Here is a 23909-nt window from a genome sequence, read left to right on the forward strand (position 1 = left end):
CATTTACTCGTGGTTCTTCCAAGGACAGGTCAATGAATCACTTTAAAAAAATGGCCTTTCATTTATAATTTTTTCTTGCTAACCAAACTTTCTACAACAAGAAAATTTAAGGCTAACGTGTCATCATGCTTTCCCTGGAAATGGTACTTTCTCTGACAGGAGCTGTTTTGAGACCACCCTGGGAATTTTGCCAGAATAACTGAAATGGGAGGAACCAGTGCAAATTCTTCTTCGGTCTTCCTGACAACTCTGCTATATAGAAACATTTCGGGTTTCTGCAGTCTGGCCCAGGGCACCCTTCTTATCACTAAAGCGCCATATGAACCCATAGACTGAACCCTTAAATATTTTTCATCCTCTGGGAGAACAAGTAACTCAGAAAAACTTTATGTGAAGTTTTGAAAACAGGAAAAGCTAAAAAACTATAAATTAGTACAGATACACTCTTAAAATCACTGGCCGTTAGTTTCAAGTTAAATATATTCTTGTTACAGGATAACAGTAAAATGCAATAAATGAAATCTCATTATAATTTTTGTAATAATGTTTGCAAGGGTTGAACTCCTAGCTTAAAATATCGGAATTCCACTATCAAATATCAATGCCTTATGATTGTTTTTTTAAACAGAATATAATGTAAAAATCCCCCCAAAAAGAAATATAATTAAACTACTGGTATCAACCTATATGAACAGCCCTTTCGAAATCACTGACACCAAAATAGGAAGGAATTAACACAGAGCTGTATATTCTAAACAGCTTGAGACTCTTTTAAAAAGTCAGAATGTTAATGTCTTACATAGAACTAGTTAAAATCTGAAATGAAACCTGGCCAAGAGCATGAGTCCAACTCTTCCAGAATTTCCTGGGAAAAAAGGTAAGGGAAATAGGTAATAGATATAACAGATTTTAGAATAACTGGAGTTCAAAATTCATAAGCCAATACCCTTATTGTATTCTAAGTACACGAAGGTAACAACTGAATTACATGTGTCTCTAAGTTCTTAAAGCTCCCTTCTCACATTCTCAGAAACTCATTGGGAAGAGTCCTTCCCTGTATTTGGTTTTCAAACACAGAGTCCCATGTTGCTAATATGAAGTCTGACAGCTCTTCTGTATGCTAGAGGTGACAAGACACGAGGAAGGAGGGGGAGGGGGGCCACGAGACGGCAGCTTAAGAGCTGAGATGCACCCCACAGTAAATACACTTACGTTCACTTAAACTGATGCCCATCTATTTTTACGGGGTGAAGGGGGACAGGAATCCCTGTACTGTTAAGAGGAGTACGAACATCCCATGATAAACCCTGTCTTCACCCAATCACCAGTTTATTAAGAATTTTTTTGTTCTCAAAAAAAAAAAAGAATTCTTTTGTTCTCAAGTGTGAATAAAAGCACCTTTCCTTTTAATAATGCTTTAAAAATGTCTGTTTAAGGTGGTGAGGTTATGCAAAACAGAAGGAAGAAGAGCCTTTCTACAATCTGTTCAGAGATCCAATTTTCATACTAATCAAAGTTGCTGAAGTTAAAACTGACTGGGGTACGAGGGTGGCTCAGTCAGTACAGTGTGGGACTCTTGATCTCAGGGTTCTAATTTCAAGCCTCATGTTGGGTTTAGAGATTACTCAAAAATAAAATCTTTAAAAAAAAAAAAAAAAAAAAGGATCTCGGGGCACCCGAGTGGCTCAGTCAGTTAAGCATCTGCCTTCAGCTCAGGTCATGATTCTAGTGTCCTTTGATGGAGTCCCACATGGGGCAAGGATCCTTGCTCAGTGGCGAGCCTGCTTCTTCCTCTGCCTACCGCTCCCCTGCTTGTGTGCTCTTTCGCTCTCTCTCTCTCTCTCAGTCTCTCTCGCTCTCTGACAAATAAAATCTTAAAATAAATAAATAAATAAACACACACACATAAAACTGTCAGGAAATACCACGCTCTTATGAATGGTGCTGACTGCAAAACATCCATCTTTTTAATCAGTAAAGCATTTCTCATCTTTGTCTTTGCCCTCTCTGCCCGATTTCTGAGTGCGAGACAAGTTCAAAAAATGTCTTTGTGTCTGCAACTAACTTAAAGCTGCAATCAGTCGGAGTACATTTCTGAGTTCCAGCTTATTCACTCACTCAACACTCAGTATTTTCTGAGCATGTACTATGTGACAGGTACTATTCTGGGCACGAGGTATTCAAAAATCAAGAAGACTACTAGTACTGGACCAGACACACTTCAAATAAACTAACTGTAGTCAGTCTACATACAGAATTGTTCCATCAAAATATAATGCCTGGATTTTTTTTGTTCCCCAGGAGGATCACTGCATTGAAATTGAATGTTTTTAGGAATGCCTTTAAAAAACTAAATACCCTCAAAAGAACTGTATTAAAAATCAGGCAGTTTCACTAAAAAAATATAGGTCACCTTCATATATTAAATCATAGGGCTCAAAGGGATTCCAAAAGCAGCCTCTCTCTCTCCAGCCAGGATTATGCCAAAACTGTCCTAAATATATAAACTCTAATTAAAAAAAAAAAAAGCAAGTAAATATAACAGCAAAGAAGCATTCATTTAAAAGAACATGAATTCATAACTGACTTTCCTAATCTAAATGCTAAGCTTAGAAGCAAATCTGCATGCCCATAATTTATGGGTTAGGCATTGGTTTTTTCAGGCGGGGAGAGAAAGTTATTTCCTGAAACAAGATATACTTCAAAGAAGTCATTTAGTGCAAGCCTTCTATTTGCTAAAAGGAGCAATGAATCCTACATTCGCATTATACCTCTAATTGCTTCATTCATCTGTGTGCTCTCCAGCCAAGAGCCAAGTACCCGAACATTCTGGGAAATTCCTGAGTATCGTCCCTCGAATCCTCCAATCCACCCCACCCCCTGAAGCCCCAAAAGGTTTTTTAATCTGACTGGTTAATTCTGGGAGGGGTGACATTTCCTAGTGGGGTGGGTCCATTATTTTCCTTTTTTGAAGAAACAGTTATGACATGAATTTCAGTAACATTGATAATATCACATTGTTTTCTTTTCCTTCTATCATATTCCAATTGAATTAAGTTCAGTACATTTTTTTGTATGTGTGTGGAAAAATGCAGAGTAGTTATCTCAAGGTGAGTGGGTCAAAGTTTTACATACACACACACAATCGGATACTATTCTCTATTTCACTGCTTCTGTGGAGCTGTCTGGGTTTCGAGACCTAGAACCCCCGGGTGGTCCTGGCAGACATGAAAGAGGGTCTCCACCTACTTTGGCTCAACTTCCAACCATCCCAACCCTTCCAGCAACTGTTTTCATCTGCTTTGACATGACATGCTGAAGGTCACCTAAGATTTCTCTGGGAGAACAGATTCTGCTTCATTGCATGACTCTGAAAACCACTATTTCTAGTGAAACTCACACATGGACAAATTACTTATTCAGGTCATGAGTGACTGGACCGCTCAATGCTAGAGGCCAGCAGGGGCATGTCTGCATGTGGGAGCACGGGGCGGCTACTGTGGTTGGCATCTTACCTTCTCTTTGCCCAAAAACATGGCTTCAACATGGGGTAACCCAAAAGGTAGGACCACCCACATTCTGAGTTCTCTGTCCTGTGCACGGATGCTGATGACGAGCAACCCTTCAGGGACATCCTCTCTTCTGAATGTAAGGTTCACATCTCATAACCATCTTGCCTCTTCTCATCAGCAGCCCAACACCAATTTTAAAACATTTACGCACCTGACAGGAAGTCATGGGAACAGTTGAGAACTGTCGTTCCTGGTTGTATCCAAGAAAGGGGAATCTCTTCAGGCTTGGGAGAGCCCAAGACCACAATATCAGCCTCATGAAGCTAGAAAGAAAAAGAGAAACACCGTCCTCATTTTAATCTGTGGCAGCAACATGTGATGAGCAAACTTTGTCACCTGATTTCGAAAGCAGATGACAACTATTCTGAGGTTGGTGCCACACGGATGATGTGCACGGAATCACGTCACGGATTTCCTAATGCAGCACATGTCAGCACAGGGCCTGACTATCTTGGCCCAGCAAGGAAAGGAAAAGGGGCAAAGTTTCTTTAGGGCAATCGGAGCAGCGCCTCCACCGTGGGCCACATCACCATCCACGTGTCTTCACCGCTAACTGCAGTGTCAGGAAAAAGGGTGCGGGGGCGCCTGGGTGGCTCAGTGGGTTAAGCCTCTGCCTTTGGCTCAGGTCATGATCCCAGGGTCCTGGGATCGAGTCCCACATCGGGCTCTCTGCTCAGCAGGGAGTCTGCTTCCCTCTCTCTCTGCCTGCCTCTCTGCCTACTTGGGATCTCTGTCTGTCAAATAAATAAATAAAATCTTTAAAAAAAAGAAAAAAGAAAAAGGAAAAAGGATGGGACCACGAAAACTGCCGATAGAAGCAGGAGCCTGAAAGGTGTACGGGGTGGGTGGCATCTGGAGTCGCATGGCAGCTGAGCGGGGAAGACGGGGGTGGCTGCTGGGAAGCCACAGGAGGATCTGGCCAGTTCGGGGGCCTGCTGGCTTGTCCAACCACACAATCCAAATTAGGCCCACATGCAACTTTTACTGGATCTATGGGAGGCTTTTTTCAAGAGCTCAAGAAAAGAAATCTCATTTTCCTGGAGGCTCTGTTTAGTCTCCTGTCAGACTGCTCGTTTCTAGTTTTTGGGTTTTTCCTTTTTTTTTTTTTTTTTTAGAAAAACAAAAGAATGCAACTATTAGCACACAACACATTCATCACAACTGTCCTGTCCGATTTGGTAACAGTACTGGAGGAACATGTCTGGTAGGAAGGTGACATTTAGAAGAGACTGGCTCTGACCTCAACCAAAGAATGACTGCCTGTCCCAGTACTGTCCCCAATAAGCAACCAACAATCACAACCAGATCCATTTGAGGTGAAGGAGGAATGTGGGACCCTGTGGGGGAAATAGCTATGATTGCACATGTCAACTACGTGGGCTGGTACTACTGCACCCATTTAACAGACAAGGAAACTGAGGCTCAGAGAGTGTAAGCACCTCTCTGGGAATTCCTGTTTCCCCTGGGGAGCCAGTCTCAGGACACTCCACAAGGAAGAAAGAGACAGTGCCTACCCTCCACTCTCCCACACTGCTTTCCTTCTCCCATTGCTTTTTCCACAGACTTCGGTGACCTGTAACTGACTGCAGATCCTTTAGAACCAGACAGAGGAGGGGCAGACAAAACAGAAAAACCGCCCCACAGCCACGACCACCACCCAACCGCCCCATCAACGAATGTGCTCCACGCGCCCTCATCCGTGCTTGGCTTGGACAGGCTCGTGGCTGAAGAGCCTGGGGTAGCACCAGCTGAACCACTCAGCCTAGGACTCTGTAGCACAGTCTGGACAAGAGGCTGCACCTGCTAACGTCTCTCAGAAATCTTGGGGCGAGAGATGGCAGTAAGGGAAGCAAATCCATGACGGCCCTCCCTGGTTTATGAAGACAAAAAAGCCAAGGTCTAGAACAGCTCCAAGTCCCCTGATAGAGGAGGAACATGGCAACAATTTAAAAGGCATGTCTTTACAAAGAGCTGATAAAGCCAACCTTTAAAGTTGCCATCCCGGGAACATGGATCAGTTTGATCATGCCAGCAGGGAAACTGGGTCCCACTGATGAGCCAAACAGTGCTCACTGCTTTTCCCTCTCGTACTTCATTAAGGCACAGGAAGAATATACTGAAATGGTGTCACAGTAAATCAACTGCATTGGTCACACTAAAAAGAAGAGAAGTCTCTCCTAAAATAATCATCCTTTTTATAAAAAAAAAAAACAAAAACAAAAATACAACCCTGTGAGACCACAACACTATGAAACGGAATTCAGAAGTTACTGGAAGCTAGTATCACCAATATCCAAGTGTGGTTCACATCATATGTTCTCCACAGACAGATCTGAAAAGCACCAAGATTTCTGGGTGATCTTTTATGTAGGAGGGGAACTGTTCTTAAGGAAAGAGGATTTTATTTTCATCTTTTTAAAAGATTTTATTTATACTCTTTCCCTGCCGCCGCCGAGTTGCGCGGAGGCGGAGACGAGGGTGCAGTCAAGATTCGGCTACACTCGTAATCCACCGCCATGGCCGAGGAAGGCATTGCTGCTGGAGGTGTAATGGACGTTAATACTGCTTTACAAGAGGTGCTGAAGACCGCCCTCATCCACGATGGCCTAGCACGTGGAATTCGCGAAGCTGCCAAAGCCTTAGACAAGCGCCAAGCCCATCTTTGTGTGCTTGCATCCAACTGTGATGAACCTATGTATGTCAAGTTGGTGGAGGCCCTTTGTGCTGAACACCAAATCAACCTAATCAAGGTTGATGACAACAAGAAACTAGGAGAGTGGGTAGGCCTCTGTAAAATTGACAGAGAGGGAAAACCCCGTAAAGTGGTTGGTTGCAGTTGTGTGGTGGTTAAGGACTATGGTAAAGAGTCTCAGGCGAAGGATGTCATCGAGGAATACTTCAAGTGCAAGAAATGAACAAATAAACTTAGCTCTTGTTCCAAAAAAAAAAAAAAAAAAAAAAAATAAAAGATTTTATTTATTTATTTATTTGAGAGGGGAGAGAGAGAGACTGAGAGAGAGAGCGCATACACCAGCAGGGGGAGGTAGAAGCAGGCTTCCCACTGCGCAGGGAGACTGATGTGGGGCTCGATCCCAGGACCCTGAGATCATGACCTGAGCCAGGCGCCCCAAGGAAAGAGGATTTTAAACATCTGAATAAAAATATGTATTTCTTAATGTACTGATCCCACTGCAGATACGCAACCACACTAAGCTCCAAAAGGAATTCAAACGTTTAACTCTTGTTGGAAATGCTCAGCAGGTAAGAAACACTATGTCGCTACATTTCCCCCCACAAGAGCAGCAAAAACAACATGTTAAAACTTCTGTAAAGAGGAAGTTAGTATGTTCAAGGCTGAAACATTCGTTTTGGAAAAAACCAAGGATCAGAGGTTAGCACAGGTCCCCGAAGAACACTTACTTTCCTACATGTGGTGCCTTTGACACAACCTGTTTTTTTCATTACCTATAAATCTCAGGGAGCTCATTCCCACTCCTCAGCTCTATGTTTAAACATGTTTAAACACAACCCTGGAGTGGGCTGTGCTAAATGAGCAACCGGAAGATGGCGGATCCCGCAGAGAAAAGACAAAAATCTCCATTAGCAATGATCTCGCTGGAGATGCTAATTCTTTCTGGAGAGGAAAACTGCTAGATGCTTGAATCAATAAATCACTCACTGGGGAGCAAGGAAGATTTTAATGAGCTAAAATTCAAGAATGATCATCTTGCTGGCTGTTTCTACTTTCCTCCTCCCAAGTGGGAAAGACCCCGGCCAAAGCCTGGCTTGAAACTCTACCTTGTAACAAAATCTCTCTTTCTCTGTGGAGGCTTGGGTAGAAGCGCTTTCGGCGCCCCGCCCAATCCCCAGGGGAAGGACCAAATGTGAAAACAATAGTAAGACACAGAAATGCCCATGTTTAACATGGGGCATGTGGGAGTCACGTACAGTTTAGATATCATGAAAACTATTTTTCTCTCCGGCACTGATTTTTAAGAGCAGCGGTGGGGTGGGCAAGCACGGGAAAATGGATAGAGGGAGATGGACGACAGATGTGATTTGCAAGGTCACTAAGGAACATCATGGTTTTGTATTCAGCAAAAAAAAAAAAAAAAAAAAAGATCTTAAAATTCAAATTACAGAAAGTATACCCCCCCACCCCTCTAACCCCTGACTAGAAGATAATTTAACTTTCACTATCGTTTTGAAAGGGCACACTGAGAATCTCAGGTATGATATACACCGAGAGCTGGGCTGAATGAAAAACAAAACAAAACAAAAAACAAACCAAGGTTGAGATTTTTAATGAATTGTGATTCTGAGGATCTGAAGGAAACTCCCCCCCCCCCCCAGGATTTAAGAACAATCCTCCAGATCTGGGGGGGTGGGATAAGGAAAAGAAATGATTCAACATCCCATGTCTACTCATTTTGGCCAGAGACATCGGCATTCTTGATCGGTGCCCTCACATGAGCTGGGCAGCGGTCACGTACAGTAAGTACAGAGAGGGCTGTGGAGGGAAGGGTGCCTCGAACTTGTTCTTCCACTTTTTTTTTAAAAGATTTATTTGATTTGAACCATTTTAAAAATTCTACAATAAGCCAATTTGGTCATGACATATTATCCTTTTAACACATTCTCTGGGTTTGATTTTTCTAATATTTTGCTCTAATTTGTGTGTCTATTAAAAGAACTATTGTAATTTTCTCGTTATATTTTTGAGTTGGGGTTATGCTGGCCTCATAAAATGAGTTATGAATAAACGTTCTATCTCTATTCCTTGAAAAAAAAAAAAAGATTTGGTGTTGGGGGGAAGGGACAGGCTGGGGGAGAGAATCTCAAGGGGTCTCTGCGCGGAGCGTGGAGCCTGACATGGGGCTTGATCCCACGACCCATGAGATCATGACCAGTGCTGAAACCAAGGGTCCGATGCTTAATGGACTGAGCCACCGAGGAGCCCTGGTTCTCCCCCACTTCCGATGAACTGGGACACACAGTCATTGTGTGAGACCGGTCAGGTGGCTTCCCAGATGGCCCTTCCACGGCAGATTGCTCCCGGTGCTTTGCAACAACGACAGTCTGTGACGTCTTACATGACACAGAGGCTCCTTGGCAATCTCACGGCAAAGCCCTGAAGAGTCTGGTTCCTCCTTTTTTAAGTTTTTAAATGGAATGTTACTTTTCTCTCTATAAAGGCCAAATTCCCCAAGGTGCGGACCTTCTCTTGCTGACTGACAAGGAGCAGTCAGATGGCGCTACTTTGTTTGGTCGCCCTCACGCCACCAAACGTTGTCTTAGGAAGATGACTCTGGAAGCTGGACTGAGAAGGGGTTGGAGGGCGCAGGAGGGAAACGTGCGGGAGGAGGAGACACTCGGTGGGAAGCTGGATGCACAGGTTCCCAACACAGCATGGTCTGGGAGGAGGTAGGTAGGCTGGGGCTCGTCCGCACACAGGTGGGGTTAGACTCAGAAACTTGGAGATCTGAGAGAAACGGATAGAATGGGAAGGAAAGGGGCCTTCAGTACATCCCCGCGAGTAATTCCAGGTGAGAGAAGAGGAGCAAACGGTGACACCAGTGTGGCCCAGGAGGCAGGAAGCATGGTGTAGCCACACAGGCGCTGGGGAAAGGGCATGGTAGACAGATCTGAATGATACCTAATGGCCAAACAAACTAAAAGCAAAAAAAAAAAAAAATCCATTTTGGGCAATTAGGAATTCATCAGTGACTGTCCTATAGACGTGGGCATTAGCGACTTTGCCTGGAAAATTCCTGTCATTTCGGTAAAGTGTGTTCCCTGCAGAAGCAGACTTCATTTAGGCCTTGAGTCTCATGAGCAGAGTCCCTGTTTGTTCACACATTATTTTAACTTAGGACGTCTACCTTTTCATTTGAATTAACTGAACATCTACCAGAGGATTATGACTTTGTACCTATGGATAAATAACCACATTTTACTGAAATATTAAGCATACTATCAAATAGAAATGTTAAAATAACTCTGTAAATATGCTAAAATAGGAACAGCAAACCATTCTTTTTTTTTTTTAGGTCTTTAATCTATTTTTTTATTAAATTATTTTTTATTAACATATAATGTATTATTGGCCCCAGGGGTACAGGTCTGTGAATTGCCAGGTTTACACACTTCACAGCACTCACCATAGCACATACCCTCCCCCGTGTCCATAAAACCATTCTCATTCAGATGTCCTAATACTTTGGCAAGATAAGAGAATGACGATTTCAGCAGAACGATTTCAGCAGAACGTAGTCGCCCACCCTCTTCCCCACACATTATGTGATCCCATCCTGGGAGAATTCTCCCCCCACCCCCAACAAATTGGGCATGTGTCTTTCTTCCACTTTCCTCTGTGATTAGAACAGATCATTGGCTTTTATCTATTTATTTTTAAGATTTCCTTTATTCGATAGAGACAGAGAGACAACAAGCAGGGGGAACAGCAGGCAGAGGGAGAGGGCAAAGCAGACTCCCCACTGACCAGGGAGCCAGGACTCTGGGATCACAACCTGAGCCCAGGGCAGACACTTAACAGACTGAACCACCCAGGCGTCCAGATCATTGGCTTTTAAAATTAATACCTCTCTTGTGCTTATTTCATAAATCAGAATGACTCCAAGCCAAATGGACAGTTAGGTATTATGACTACCAACCAGTTAGGGATTATTAGACTACTACCAATTAGGGATTATTACCTACCAACATCTTTCTGCAAAGGATCATAAATGACCTTCCTTTTTCACACGTTCCTAAGTTCACCTCTTACTTCGCCATCCGACATACTTAACTGCTCCGTAAAGGAGAAGAGTACCAAAGAGATTCGGCTGTGTCCAGAATGACAGAAAAGACAGTCACTTTGTCTTTGAGTGCGCCTGCTGCTGACGTGGGTTCTAACACGCGAGGGAAGGGGAGCACGACCTCACCTCTGGTCACGGATGTACTCTGATTCATCCAAAGTAATTCCCTTCCTCACACTCAAGGGAGACGATGAAATTACAAAGGATGGCGAAGAGACACAGAGACAAAGACAGAGTCCGCGTGTGCGGTGAGAGACAATCCAGTATGACAAAGACTCAGAACCACGTGGCACTAAAAGGAAGAAATGCCCAGGCTGTGGTCCCCAAGGTGGCCCTAGGTCAGCCAGGCCTTACAGAGGCAGGACAGCCCCGACGACCTGCCTCTGCTGTGTCGAGCCCGGACCTGAAAAGCTACAGCCTGGTGGAGTTAATGAGAGGAGAGGCAGCTGTGTGAAATCGAACTTGGCCTTTCCTGATGCACTCGCCTTTCCCAGTTCTGAACCTTGGATCCCACATGGGCCCATCTGTGCATTCCTCTTCCTCAGTCACCCTCCGGGCCTTGGCCACCTCCTCTGCGGAGCAAAGAAGCTGTACTCTACGGGAGGGGCCTGAGCTGCCAAGGAAGAATGCCTGCGAGGTGTTCCAAGGCCTCGGTTCAAGCGCAGTCTCTGCAGCTCCTCGAGGGTGATGCCACACTTCACAGGCACGTGTCGCGTCAAAGAGACGACAGAGGAGAAAAGCTCAGAGGAGGAAATCTTTACCCCAACATAAGGGGCTTCACAGTTGTGGGTTACGTTGAATAGCTACCCATTAAAGTATTCTAATTCTAACTCCTTAAATTACATTTTAATTCCTTAAACATCATTTATACTGGGGAAGAAGGGGTGGAAGGTGGAGCCAGGCTCTGCCGACGGAGATAGCGCTCTGTGCGCTGGAAGGGACATCACCGGTCTGCTGGTCACGGGACGCAGCCGGGAGCCCTTCTTTTGTGCATACAGACCTCAAACTACGTACAGCTCACAAGGGAGCACCCTATGTGACTCCTGGAGCGTGTGCCCATCAGTTCCAATAGATTCTCTCACAAATCCTCTTCTCACCACTACTAGATACAATCAGCCTGATCTGGGGACTCTTAAAAAAGTCCCATTCACCTCCTTCTCCGGTGTTAGTAAGTGATGCAATGATCAGCGAGTGACAGGAGTGGAAAGAATGGGACGTGACATCTCCAAAGGCATTTTCAGTCCATGAACATGGAAAAAAATCCGTCAGAGAATGCTCAGGGCCCTACGTGCCTCAGGTCACTTAGTCACACATTACTGAATAACCTTGGTATTTGCTTGGTACAGGATCCCGTGGTCCCTTGTGATCGGGGACAATCACCTTGTCACCTGTAACTGGTATGTGTGTGCAGGGGAGAGACTCCTGTCAAGGCCCTGTCCTGCGAGCCTCCGCAGGTGACCAGGACGCCCCCACCACCCTCTCAATAGGGTGGACACCCTCCCAAGGCCTCAGGGAGGGAATGGCACTGAGTCTACTTCGGCCTCCTCTGTCTGTGGGATGATAAACTGTTGGAATAAAACAAGAGTGAACTCAAGTCTAATGTCTTGGGCCTTGGTTTCTCCGATGTTTCTCACCTGAGCTGTCAGGTACTTTCTGGTGTAAAAGACTAGACTTTAAATGTACTTTTAAAGGGGTGCCTGTTGGGGGGGGCTCAGTGGGTTAAGCCTCTGCCTTTGGCTCAGGTCATGGTCCCAGGGTCCTGGGATTGAGCCCCGAATTGGGCTCTCTGCTCAGCCGGGAGCCTGCTTCTACCCCTCCCTCTGCTTGCCTCTCTGCCTACTTGTGATCCCTGTCTGTGAAATAAATAAAATCTTTAACATATATACATATACTTTTAAAGACTGAGTTTTGTGATCACCTGGAATAAGAGCCGACTCCGGACAGCAGCTGGAAATTCAGGCTGGAGTGCCACCTCCATCATTTCAAAATTAGATTTAGAAAGTCTCTTTCCTTCCCCAAGTCTCAGTCTTCTCCCCTGTGAGATGGGGAGAATGAAGGTTGTGCCCAAAAGGAAATCTGGGCAGAATCAGGACACAACATGAGCCAAACAGAGAGCCTGGTTCTCGGAACTTACTAACTCAATTACCAGGAGGGACCATGACTGCCATTACCACGGGGCACTGGTCTGTGGCCTCTGCCGGGATAGTTATTATGCTCACCAGAACCCTTGAAGGCCAGACAGTGGGGGTGACATTTAAAGTGCTGAAGAAAAATGCCTTGTCAACTGAAAATTCTCCATCCAGCAAAAAGCCGCTTCAAACACAAGGGGGAGATTCGTGTCCTTGCATATTAACACAAGCTAAGGGAGTACATTATCGCTGGACCAGCCTTACAGGAAATGCAGACAGAAGTCCTCAGGGTAGAAACCACAGGCTGCCTGACATTAACTCCAAGCCTCATGAAGAAATAACGATCTCCAGAAAAACCAGAATCGCTGTATTTTGGATCTGTAACTATACATTTTCTTTCCCAGCACTTAAAAAGCAAATGCATTAAAAATTAAAATATATTTTTATGTAGTGATCCAAAGGGGCATGTGTACCCGAATGTTTACAGCAGCAATGTCCACAATAGCCAAACAATGGAAAGAACCTAGATGTCCATCAACAGATGAATGGATAAAGAAGATGTGGTGTAGATACACAATGGAACACTATGCAGCCATCAAAACCCTGAAATCTTGCCATTTACAATGATAGAGATGGAACTAGAGGGTATTATGCGGAGCGAAATAAGTAAACCAGAGAAAGATAATTATCAGATGATCTCCCTGATATGAAGAAATTGAGAGGCAGAGCCAAGGGCTGTGGGGGACAGGGAAGGAAAAAATGAAACAAGATGGGACCCGGGAGGGGGACAAACCCTAAGAGACTCTTAATCTCACAAAACAAACTGAGGGTTGCTGGGGGGTGGGTGGGGTAGGGATGGGGTGGCTGGGTGGTGGACATCAGGCGGGTATGCGCTATGGTGAGTGCTGTGAAATGTATAAGCCTGATGATTCACAGACCTGTACCCCTGGGGCAAATAATACATTATATGTTAATAAAAATATGTTATATATATATTTAAAAAAAAAACAAACCCCAGTCATGTAACTCACTAATCTCATTCAGTTTAAAAGCTAGAATTTTTTTCCCCCCCAATCTTTGGAAAAAAGATTATTCTTTTTTCAAGATTTCGTATTTACAAGTCTATTTAGAAATGTCCAATTCACTTTCAAAAGCCTTCTATAAGCCATGCTCTGCAGTGAATTTAAACTGGAAATGACTGAGTGATCATTTAGCTTTTGTTCAAAAAATCCCAACCCCCTTTGATCCTTCAAATAAATAGGAAAGACTTGTGTTTTTCCCTTCTTGTGTTAATACTAGTTCTGAGGGTCTCTGTACTCAGAAGGAGGAGACATGAGATCCTCTGAGAAAAACAAAATAAAACGGTTCTCTTATTTCTGGGTTATTTCTTATGCACACAGCTGGGATGGACCCGATTTGTCACAGCTGGAGGCCACTTCACCCCGTCCTCCAGCTGTGTCTCACCAGATTCCAGAAAGGCTCTCCCGTGAGCAGTGTGGAGTAACGGGTGTGCACACAGGGCCCCAAGGAACCTGTCAGCCTCGCTTCCGTGGAGAGGGGTACCACTCCAACTCATAAATCCTAAACTCAGAACATTCTCTCGCCTCAGACTGCTTTTGGCATCAGGGTGAACTCCTCAGGGGGAGGCAGAGATAAGCCAGTTCTCACTGGGCGGTGGCTCTGTCCAGGCCCCACACTGGGGAGACATTCCACTCCTGGGGCCCAGGATGCTGAGTGCGGGGCCTCTGTCCGGGCTGAGGAAGGAGCCCTACCCAGAAACACCACACCCAGAGCTTTTGCTTCTGGACATCCGACGCTTCTCCATCGCATGAAGCTGATATGGACAAGTGCCCAGACATTCTTCCCCTCCCCCTGTGAATAAACACATAACTTCTAGCAAAGCCCAGATGTGATGCTCAGAAACAAAGCAGGAAACTTAATTTCCAGTGACACACTCAGATGGACATGAAACGGCAAAGCTGCAAATTACAGAAATCTACTCTATTGTCCACAAAACTCCGAAAAGGCAAATCTCAACTCTTCTTGCTCAGGCTCCATGGAGATGTTACATGTAACCAGAATCCGCTTCAATCCCACTAACTCTATGCCACCATTCCTCGACACTGTAGGAAGGAACGCTATTCCTGTAAGAATTAATCAATCAACAGGGAACCCCTCCACCAGACATAATTTGAAGTAGAGTGGCTTCTGAGGAACACAGAACTTGCGGGACGGAAGAGGTCCACAGCGGTGGAGCAAAGGCTCTCTGTTGCATTACGTCAAGTTGGTAGTTGGTAAGACCAGTGAAGAAGTGGGCGGGTGTAAAGGCCGGAACTGGGCACCGACTCTCTCCCACTCTCTTCGTCTTACTTTGGTTTCATCCCTCCCACCTCAAGATGGCGCAAGACCCTCCCATAGCAACTCTCTCCTTCTGCCTGCCATCCACTGGAAACACATCTACTGGGCTTCCGTGAGGGACCGGGGTCCCGCTACTTTACTAGCTTATCTCCTTACGATTTCACTGACCCACTGACTCTTCCACAGTGCGAAGCTGGCCTGTGTCTTTCCTGACTCACCATTAACAGCAGCCAAGCCGTTAATGTGGACGTTCGCAGGGGCCAAGTTCCATGTGAAGCCAACTTACGCGACTGAACCCCCCCAGAAGCCCTGTGCAGCGGGTAGTATGATGATCCCCCTTCTACACATGAAGAGATGAGGTTCAGAAAAGCTAAGTGAGAGGGAAGGCTTGACCCTGGAGCTGTCACCAAAGCCTGCGTCCCACTGCCTACCAAGAACACAAATGTGTCTGACTCCAAACCCTCCAAGATAGTTCCCTCTGGCCACAGCAGGCTGCAGTCGCCTGTAGGTCATCCCAGACTTGAGAGGCTCTGTGTTGTGCGGGAGGTGGCAGGCAGGACTCTAATGTTATGTGGTCACCCACTTCCTGACCCCCGAACCTCTCAGGATGGAAACCCCCAACCAGATGGCCAACGGGGGTAACTTGTTCCATGTCAGGCACAAAGACGCCTACAAGACACGCTCCCCGAAGATGACTTCTTTCGGCCAATAGCTATAACCCTTTGCTTCTCCTTTTTTTCCCTGATACTTATCACTTCGGTAAGGAGAATCGAAATGTACTACGATCTTACACTGTACTATCTATTTGTTGTTGATGAGACGAGAAAACAAAAATCCCAAGCTGTTGTTAAGCTTACCCACTCTCTGTTTGTCACAGGGCAGGTCTGCTGAGGGTGCGGCCAGCAAGGGTGGACACACACCCCGATGCGGGCAGGTGCCCCAGGATGCCAACCCTGTGCCCAGGTGACCCACCACCACTGTAGCCTGCAGAGGTCTGCAGCCTCGGTTCTTGGACACCAGGGCCAGCGATGGCCCGTGTTTCGGAAATAAAATCCAGGAAGAGTGGAAAGTCAAATGTCAGGCAGAAGCACGGAGGCACGTCCTCGGGGAGGTACGTGGCTCATGAACTGTGAGCCGCTGGCATGAAAAACGGAAAGAGCAAGGCTTTGTCTTGAGGTGCAACAAGCAGTAGGTAGACCAGGGAGAAGGGGGCCAGAGGCCAGATAAATTTCAAAGACCAGCATGAGGAGCCCTGAACCATCCTGTCCATATTTTTGGCTACAGAGACGAAGCAGTGGAGAAAGGCCACAGTCTCTAAGATTCACGGTGGGGCCATTCTACGTACCCGGGAAACAATGTGTGTGCAACAATTCTTCAACAGAACCTTCCCAGATGTCTGAAAACAGGAAAGTTACCCAATTTCTAGATTCTCTAGAGAGTGGAGCCGCGGGTCGTTCTCAGAGTCAGGACGAGATTTATCCCAAAGAAGAGTCAAGGTGATTTATTTCCATCATAAGAAAGTACTTTGAAAGATGCCTTTGTTTCACCAAAATACAGATACAACCGGCAAAGTTATCTGCGACAGCTGTGAAAACATTCAGTTGCCATTGAAGGTATTTTTCTCTTTCCCACCACAGCTGTTCAGGCCAGAGCAGGGTGTGTTTTCTTCTTCCACTAACCTTCCAAAATCAAAAATTCTCGGCTCTGAATTGGGAGTCCCTGAATTTTCTTGCATAGGCTGCCCCCATGTGGTGACCACTCAAAAGGCTCAGAGGTTTTGAGCTTAGCCTGGCGACCACGTTTCTGAGCTGCCTTCACAGGGGAAAGAGCTGCATGTATTAGACCCACCTGCAACTCAGGTATCACTTCTTGGTGGAGACACCTGCCTCCCTGGGGCAGGACTGCAACTTCTCACTTCTGTTCTCATGGGGCAACATAAGGAACGTATATTTTTCGATGTTGTTCTGCAGTTGCTTTACTGTCCTTAACACACTTTTAATTTAACTTCACTTTGCTTGAAATATGTAAAATTTCATGGACATTTTTTGAAATTAAAAACTTTATTAAAACTGTTCCAGCCATGAAAATGTAAACAGATGATAGAATGCACCTGGACACCCAGCCCACTGCCCAGAAAAAAGGCACGGCCAACACCGCTGAGTCTCCTTTCCACCCACATCCGCATCCTTGTCCTGTAAATGGTTTCCTGATTGGGTTCAAGGACCAGGCATTTCTTTATCTTGTTAGTTTATATATGTAGCCCTAAAGCATAGATATACATGGCACTGCTTTTAGACTTGAAATAAATGGTGTCACAGGCAATGAACCTTTTTGCAAATGCTTTTTTTCAGCAAGTGCTATATTAAAAAATTCTTTCACATTGATATTTGCAGCTTAAGATCTCTTCAATATTGTCTTGTTTTTGCCCTTCTACCTCTGTGTAGATTTTATTTTATTACAATTTAAAATTATTAATAATTTAAAATTATTTTTTTGACAGAAAGAGAGAGAGGAACACAAGCAGGGGGAGTGGGGGAGGGAGAAGCGGGGCTCTATCCCAAAGTCTTGGGGTCATGACCTGAGCTAAAGGCAGATGCTTAACTGAGCTACCCAGGCACCCCCTCTGTTAAATTTTAGAATCAGCTTGTCAAACCCACCAAAACAATAATAAGTCAGGACTCTGATTCAAATTTATAGATTAATTCGGGCAGAATCAGTATCTTTAAGATACTAATTTGGCCAAATCTCTCTATTACAAAGCCACCAACATGCTGCCATGTCCGCTTCTCTGAATATTGAGTCCTCTTTTTATTTTTAATATTTTATTTATTTATTTATTTATTTGACAGACAGAGATCACAAGTAGGCAGAGAGGCAGGCAGAGAGAGAGGGGAAAGCAGACTCCCTGCTGAGCAGAGAGCCCGATGCGGGGCTCGATCCCAGGACCCTGAGACCATGACCTGAGCTGAAGGCAGAGGCTTAACCCACTGAGCCACCCAAGCACCCCAATATTGAGTCCTCTTATCCATGAACATGGTATCTCTATTTTGGAGTCTTCTTAATGACCTTCATCAAAATTATATAATTTCTTTCAAAAGATCAGAAATAACTTCTATTAAATATATCCCAAGTACCTTATATTCTCATTGCTATTATAAACTGTAATTTAGAATCAATTTTAAAAAACTGATAAAAAAAATTACAGGGATCCCAGGAGGCACAGCTAGTTTAACTCAAGTCAATTTCCGGGTTGTGAAATCGAGCCCTGAGTCAGGCTCTGTAACTCAGCGCAGTCTGTTTAAAACAGGACCTTCTCTCCCATACCCTATACTACTCACATGCTTGCACTCTCTCTCTCAAATAAATAAATCTTTGAAAAAAAAATTACTCTTTTAACTATGGGTGTGGTGTTTAGAAATGCACATATCCAAGAATCCGAGTGAACTTGTATTCATTCTCATATTTTTTTTAAGATTCTTTTGAGTTTTTTATGTAGGTAATGCTCTCATCTAGGATTGATGACAGTCTGGTGTCTTCCTTTCCAAACAATATAAATTCTCCCTTTCTTCACATTACAGCACTGTCTAGTAATTCCCATACAGAGCTGATTAGGACGACTGATAACAGGCACCCTTATATCTTTCCAAATTTTAAAAGAAATGTTTCTAATATTTCATTATTTAATGAGATACTTGCTCTAAATTTTTCATAGATATTTACTGGGTTAAGGAATTCCTGTAATTTCCTAGATAAGGTTTTTTAGGGAAAAAATCATTAAGGATTTTGTCAAATGACTTCTGTATCTATGATAGTGACAGCATAGTTTCTTATCTGATAATGTGGTGAACTATGTCAATAAATCTTAATGGATTTTTCTGATATTAAACCACACTGGCAATCCTATGATAACCCCAATCTGGTGCTGGATTTGGTTGAAATGAGCCCATAATTGTCCTTGAGCATCCTGTACTCTGGTTTGGGCACTCACAAAATGGGTTAGAAAGTGTTCTTTTCCATTCTTTGGAGGTAAGATTATGACGTGTTCTGATGGTGGTAGAACTCCTTTAGTTTGCATGTCTGGTGGATAGACTGGTCCAATGTCTTAAATGTATGTCAGTCTAATCATTGTACTTAAATCCATTTTGTAAGTTACATTTAGAAGTTCTCATTTCATACAGATTTTCAAATTTACCAGTTTACTAAAATTGTTCATAGCCTCTTTTTTTTGAAAATAATTTTTGTTCTGCGGTTATGTCCCTTTGTTCATTCCTAACACTGCTGGTGTTCTCTTTTTGTTTAGATTATTTTGACTAGTGGTGTTTCCATTTTATTAGACTCTTCCAAGAACCGACTTTTGGCTTAGTTGATCATCTCTGACATAAACTTGCTTTCTATTTCATTAATATCTGCTCTTTATGGTTCCCATCCTTTGAGATTTTCTGCTGTTCTTCCTCTCACTTATGTTCAATGCTTAGCCTATACATTTCTAGTCCTTTTCCTTTTCTAATATAAGCACTTACAATTCTATTTCCCACATGAAAAATGCTTACCTTGCTTTGAAGCTGAGGTGTGTTCCACTGGGAGCTCATGGTCATGGACCCTCTTCTCTGAAACAGGCATTGCAGGGCAGCTTCCAAAGATCCATGGGCTCCTATTACCAAGATCTTCTTTCCATCTAAGTTGACACCTATCCACCAAATGGAAATTCAGTATCATGATCAAAATTTCAGAGCCTTCCTCCCCTGTAGCTTTAGCATAAGGACAAAGAAGCTTTTAAAACTTGGCCCTCTGAGCCAAGTTAGAGCCCACAATGGCTACCATGACTTACTCTTTTTTGTGAATGTTATGGCTGAATGACTGAGAATCATCATCCCGATCACTCACATGATGGAAAAGCAGCATCTCAGCTTAGTGGCTAATGTTGTAAAAGTATATATGAAAAGCTCATCTTGTAATGGAACTCTGGTATATATTTTGGAGGAATTTTTTCACTGAAGTACAGCTGACACATAATGTTACATTAGCTTCAGGTGTGCAATGTAGCAATTCAACGAGACTGTATGTCACACTATGGTCACCATAAGCAGAGCTGCCATCTGTCACCATATGCTAGTCCAATACCATGACTCTATTCCCTATGCTGTGCCTTTAATTCCTGAGACTTACTCATTCCATAACGAGAAACCTGTATATCCTACTCCCCTCTCACCCACACTGCCCACTGACCACCCCCATGGCAACCACCAGTTTGTTCTCTGTTTACAGGTCTGTTTCTGTTTTTTTGTTTTGTTTTATTTCTTAGGTACCACATATAAATGAAATCATATGACATTTGTCTTTCTCTGACTTACTTCACTTAGCATGATACCCTCTACATCCATCCATGCTGCCACAAAAGGCAAAACCTCACTCATTTTTTACAGCTGAGTAAGATTCCATATTGTATATGGACACATCTTCTCTATCCATTCATCTATCTGTAGATTGCTTCCGTACCTTGACTGCTGTAAATAATGCTGCAATAAACACAGGGCAGCATATAGCTTTTGGAATTAGTGTTTTCATTTTCTTTGTGTAAATACCCAGCTAGTGGAATTACTGGATCACATGGTAGTTCTATTTTTGATTTTTCGAGGAACCTCCATACTGTTTTCCAGAGTGACAGAACCAGTTTGCAGTTTCCCAGCAACACTGCACAAGGGATCCCTTTTCTCCACATCCTCTCCAACACTTGTTATTTCTTTTTTTAAATTTATTTTTATTATTTATTTGATAGAGATCACAAGTAGACAGAGAGGCAGGCAGAGAGAGAAGGGGAAGCAGGCTCCCCACTGAGCAGAGAGCCCAATGGGATCATGACCTGAGCCAAAGGCAGAGACTTTAATCCACTGAGCCACCCAGGAGCCCCCACTTGTCATTTTTTTAATTTTTTATTCTAGCCATTCTGATTGGTGTGAGGTAATATCTCATTAAGGTTTAATTTGCATTTCCCCGATGGTCGGTGGTATTGAGCTCTTTTCCATATACCTGTAGGCCATATGTATGCCTTCTTTGGGAAAATGTCTATTCAGACATTTCTAATACTTTAATCAGATTACTATTATTATTATTGGGTACTGACTTGTATAAGTTCTTTATATATTTGAGATATTAAATACTTTGCAATTTTTGCTTGATGGTTCTACGTTTGGGTGTGCAGAGGAACATCTGCTTCTCTTTTATTAAGGTGGAACAGAAAAATTTTAGTTACTTAAATTTTTTTAAAAATATTTTATGTATTTATTTGACAGACAGAGATCACAAGTAAGCAGAGAGGCAGGCAGAGAGAGAGGAGGAGGCAGGCTCTCTGCCGAGCAAAGAGCCTGACACGGGGCTCAATCCCAGAACCCTGGGATCATGACCCAAGCCGAAGGCAGAGGCTTTAACCCACTGAGCCACCCAGGTGCCCCTAGTTACTTAAATTTTTATATACTCAGCTAGAAAGCCTTTAAAATATATGAAACTCATTAATCTGATAACCAAGAAAAAGAAATTATTCATTTCTATGTCAATGACATAAAAAAGCTAGGTCAAGGGGTAAACAATGGAAATTAAATACTGATTATAGAAAGAGTCACTGCTCACTGATAAATCCCAATCGAGGTTCCCATACCCTGAACTACGTCTGACAGCCTCCTCATTTAAATCTTGCACATAAGTTTTATTTAAGTTTACATGTTAACAAATTTTCTGTTGTGGTTATTTTGAGTGTTTCTTGAGAGAAGCTGAGCCTTTGTGCACAACAGGTCTCTCTCATCTTTACCAGTTTCTTTTTAAAAACTGTAATAGAGGTAACCTTGTTAGAAAAGTCTGTCAGAGTCATTTGTATCTCCTCAAAGATAAGCAAAAGAGCTGACATTGAATATTACTTCCATGTTTCAATTAGACTCTTCCAGAAAGAAATCCTTATTAAAAAATAAGTAAGTCCCCAAAAAGAGAAAATCGCAGCATTTCTAAAGCAGCAATCATACCTGACTTTTCAAGAAGTTCAATTACAGCTCTGGCCACAGGTGAGACATAACATTCATGGGCATCCCCACGGACCAGCCTCCCCAGGTTGATGTCTGTTACTCTGAAGTTGAAAAAAAGGAAACTTGTAAGCCAAAACATGGTCAAAGCTCCATCATCTGTAACTCACATGTATTTTTTTTTTAACACACTCTTCTATTTTTTTTTCTTCAAAGATGTTATTTATTTATTTATTTGACAGAGACAGAGATCACAAGTAGGCAGAGAGGCAGGAAGAGAGAGAGAGGAGGAAGCAGGCTCCCCACTGCGCAGAGAGCCCGATGCGGGGCTCGATCCAAGGACCCTGAGATCATGACCTGAGCTGAAGGCAGAAGCTTAACCCACTGAGCCACCCAGGTGCCCCTAACTCACATGTATTAATCCCAAATGATAGCCACATCAGCACTGGATAGACAGAATATATTACGTCATTAAATATAAAGAATGAGCAAGAAAAAAGGCCACTAGCTTTTTAGAGCAGTCCCTTGGGAAACTCTGAAGTGTCTCCTGTGGATTGAGCCAACCTTGGGAATTCTGGTTCTGCCTGGAGAGCAGGACCAGCACAAGGCCATGCAAAGCCTCACCATGCACAAGTGCAGGGAGCTCTGCTCGGTGCGCTCCATGGAATGGTGTCCCTAAAATGTGCAACCCTACTGTCCTGCAGCCGAGCCTGCTTTTTCCTTGAGGGAATTTATATCTCAATCAGTATCAAAATCCAGGACCAATCCTAGAAATCTGGGGTGACCTACCAAGACGTTGGGATTCACGAGTCTGATCCCAATTTAATATCAGTACTTACCTCCTTGGGAAATCAAGAAATAAAATCTGAGTGACCATGTACTTTGAATGGCTTCTGCGCTCTTCCTCTTTCAAAGCCAGGACCCAATGGTCCCTAACTATCTAGTGAAACCGATGGGCTCCCTACAAGTTTGTGATAAAATGGAGACATGGAAAAATGTTCATAGTTCTCTTTTTTCACAGAAGATTTGACATTACACTTTGATACCTGCAGGTTCTGGATGTTTTCTCACTGAACAGGGCTTCTTCTCCCTTCTAGTTAGTCTAGTACAGAACCAGAGATTTTCATGACAACTTTTCAACCCGTGTTTGTGTCTACCCTGGGTCTGAGCGCCCAGAGAGGTTTGAGAATGGAAGGAGCCTGGGTGTGTCCACCAGGCGGCAGCCTTTCAATCCAGCTCCCGTGAGGCATACTGGATGGGAGTCTGATTTTTAACTTTGCTTCCAGCCTTTGCTTACAATGCTAAATACATGATGTTCTTTTTGCCGCAGTACAAAACACACTTCCTATTTCCACGCAGGAAAATGAGGTTTTTTTCCCTCCCCAGGAGAAGTCCCCATCGCCCACATGAATGGGCAGTACTCGTCTCATGAGGTGGATGTCGCGGCAGGACATGAGTCAAAGGCAAATATTAGCGCACCACATATTTGTGGCTTTTCCCTCTATTTTCAAATAAAACCTTGTGTTGTGAATGAGAGTGCTTGTTTCGCTTTTCTCAACTGGCCTGGGACGAAGGAAGCATGGGGTGCTGCTGGTGAGTCAGGACTCTGGGGTGGTTTCTTTGGTCTGGCAGAATTTTCAAGGAAATGCTTATTTAGATTAGGAAGGCTGGCCAAGGGCTCTGTGAATCAGACAGGAGGTTACGAAATGAATGTGATGGTGTGAAGGATGTTCCTTCCAGAATGGTGCCCAAGCCCTATAAAAGGGCAAGTGCCTATTCCAAAATAGGTATGTAACTTTCTTTCTTTTTTTTTTTTTTTAAAGATTTTATTTATTTGTCAGAGACAGAGGGAGAGCGAGTGAGCGAGCACAGGCAGACAGAGAGGCAGGCAGAGGCAGAGGGAGAAGCAGGCTCTCTGCCAAGCAAGGAGCCTGATGTGGGACTCGATCCCAGGACCCGGGGATCATGACCTGAGCCGAAGGCAGCTGCTTAACCAACTGAGCCACCCAGGCGTCCCGGTATGTA

At 43.9% G+C, this 23909-nt stretch overlaps 2 protein-coding genes across 2 annotated transcripts in view; one reads left to right on the forward strand and one right to left on the reverse strand.

Moving 5' to 3' along the window:
• Positions 1 to 23909, reverse strand: part of MTHFD1L (methylenetetrahydrofolate dehydrogenase (NADP+ dependent) 1 like) — a 183635-nt gene that overhangs the window by 147984 nt on the left and 11742 nt on the right. The window contains exons 6-8 of the mRNA XM_045080183.1: positions 21888 to 21988; positions 19428 to 19564; positions 3724 to 3835 (exon numbers count right to left, since the gene is read on the reverse strand). Coding sequence (XP_044936118.1) covers positions 3724 to 3835; positions 19428 to 19564; positions 21888 to 21988 — 350 coding nt within the window. The remainder of the gene's footprint in view (positions 1 to 3723; positions 3836 to 19427; positions 19565 to 21887; positions 21989 to 23909) is intronic.
• LOC123392113 (40S ribosomal protein S12) lies at positions 6008 to 6540 on the forward strand. The gene has a single exon (XM_045080185.1). The coding sequence runs from the start codon at positions 6089 to 6091 to the stop codon at positions 6485 to 6487; it is 399 nt and encodes a 132-aa protein (XP_044936120.1). The 5' UTR covers positions 6008 to 6088; the 3' UTR covers positions 6488 to 6540.

This window comes from Mustela putorius, unplaced genomic scaffold, assembly GCF_011764305.1.
Source record: "Mustela putorius furo isolate JIRA1106 unplaced genomic scaffold, ASM1176430v1.1 tig00000450_pilon_pilon_pilon, whole genome shotgun sequence".
Classification (NCBI taxonomy): Eukaryota; Metazoa; Chordata; class Mammalia; order Carnivora; family Mustelidae; genus Mustela; species Mustela putorius.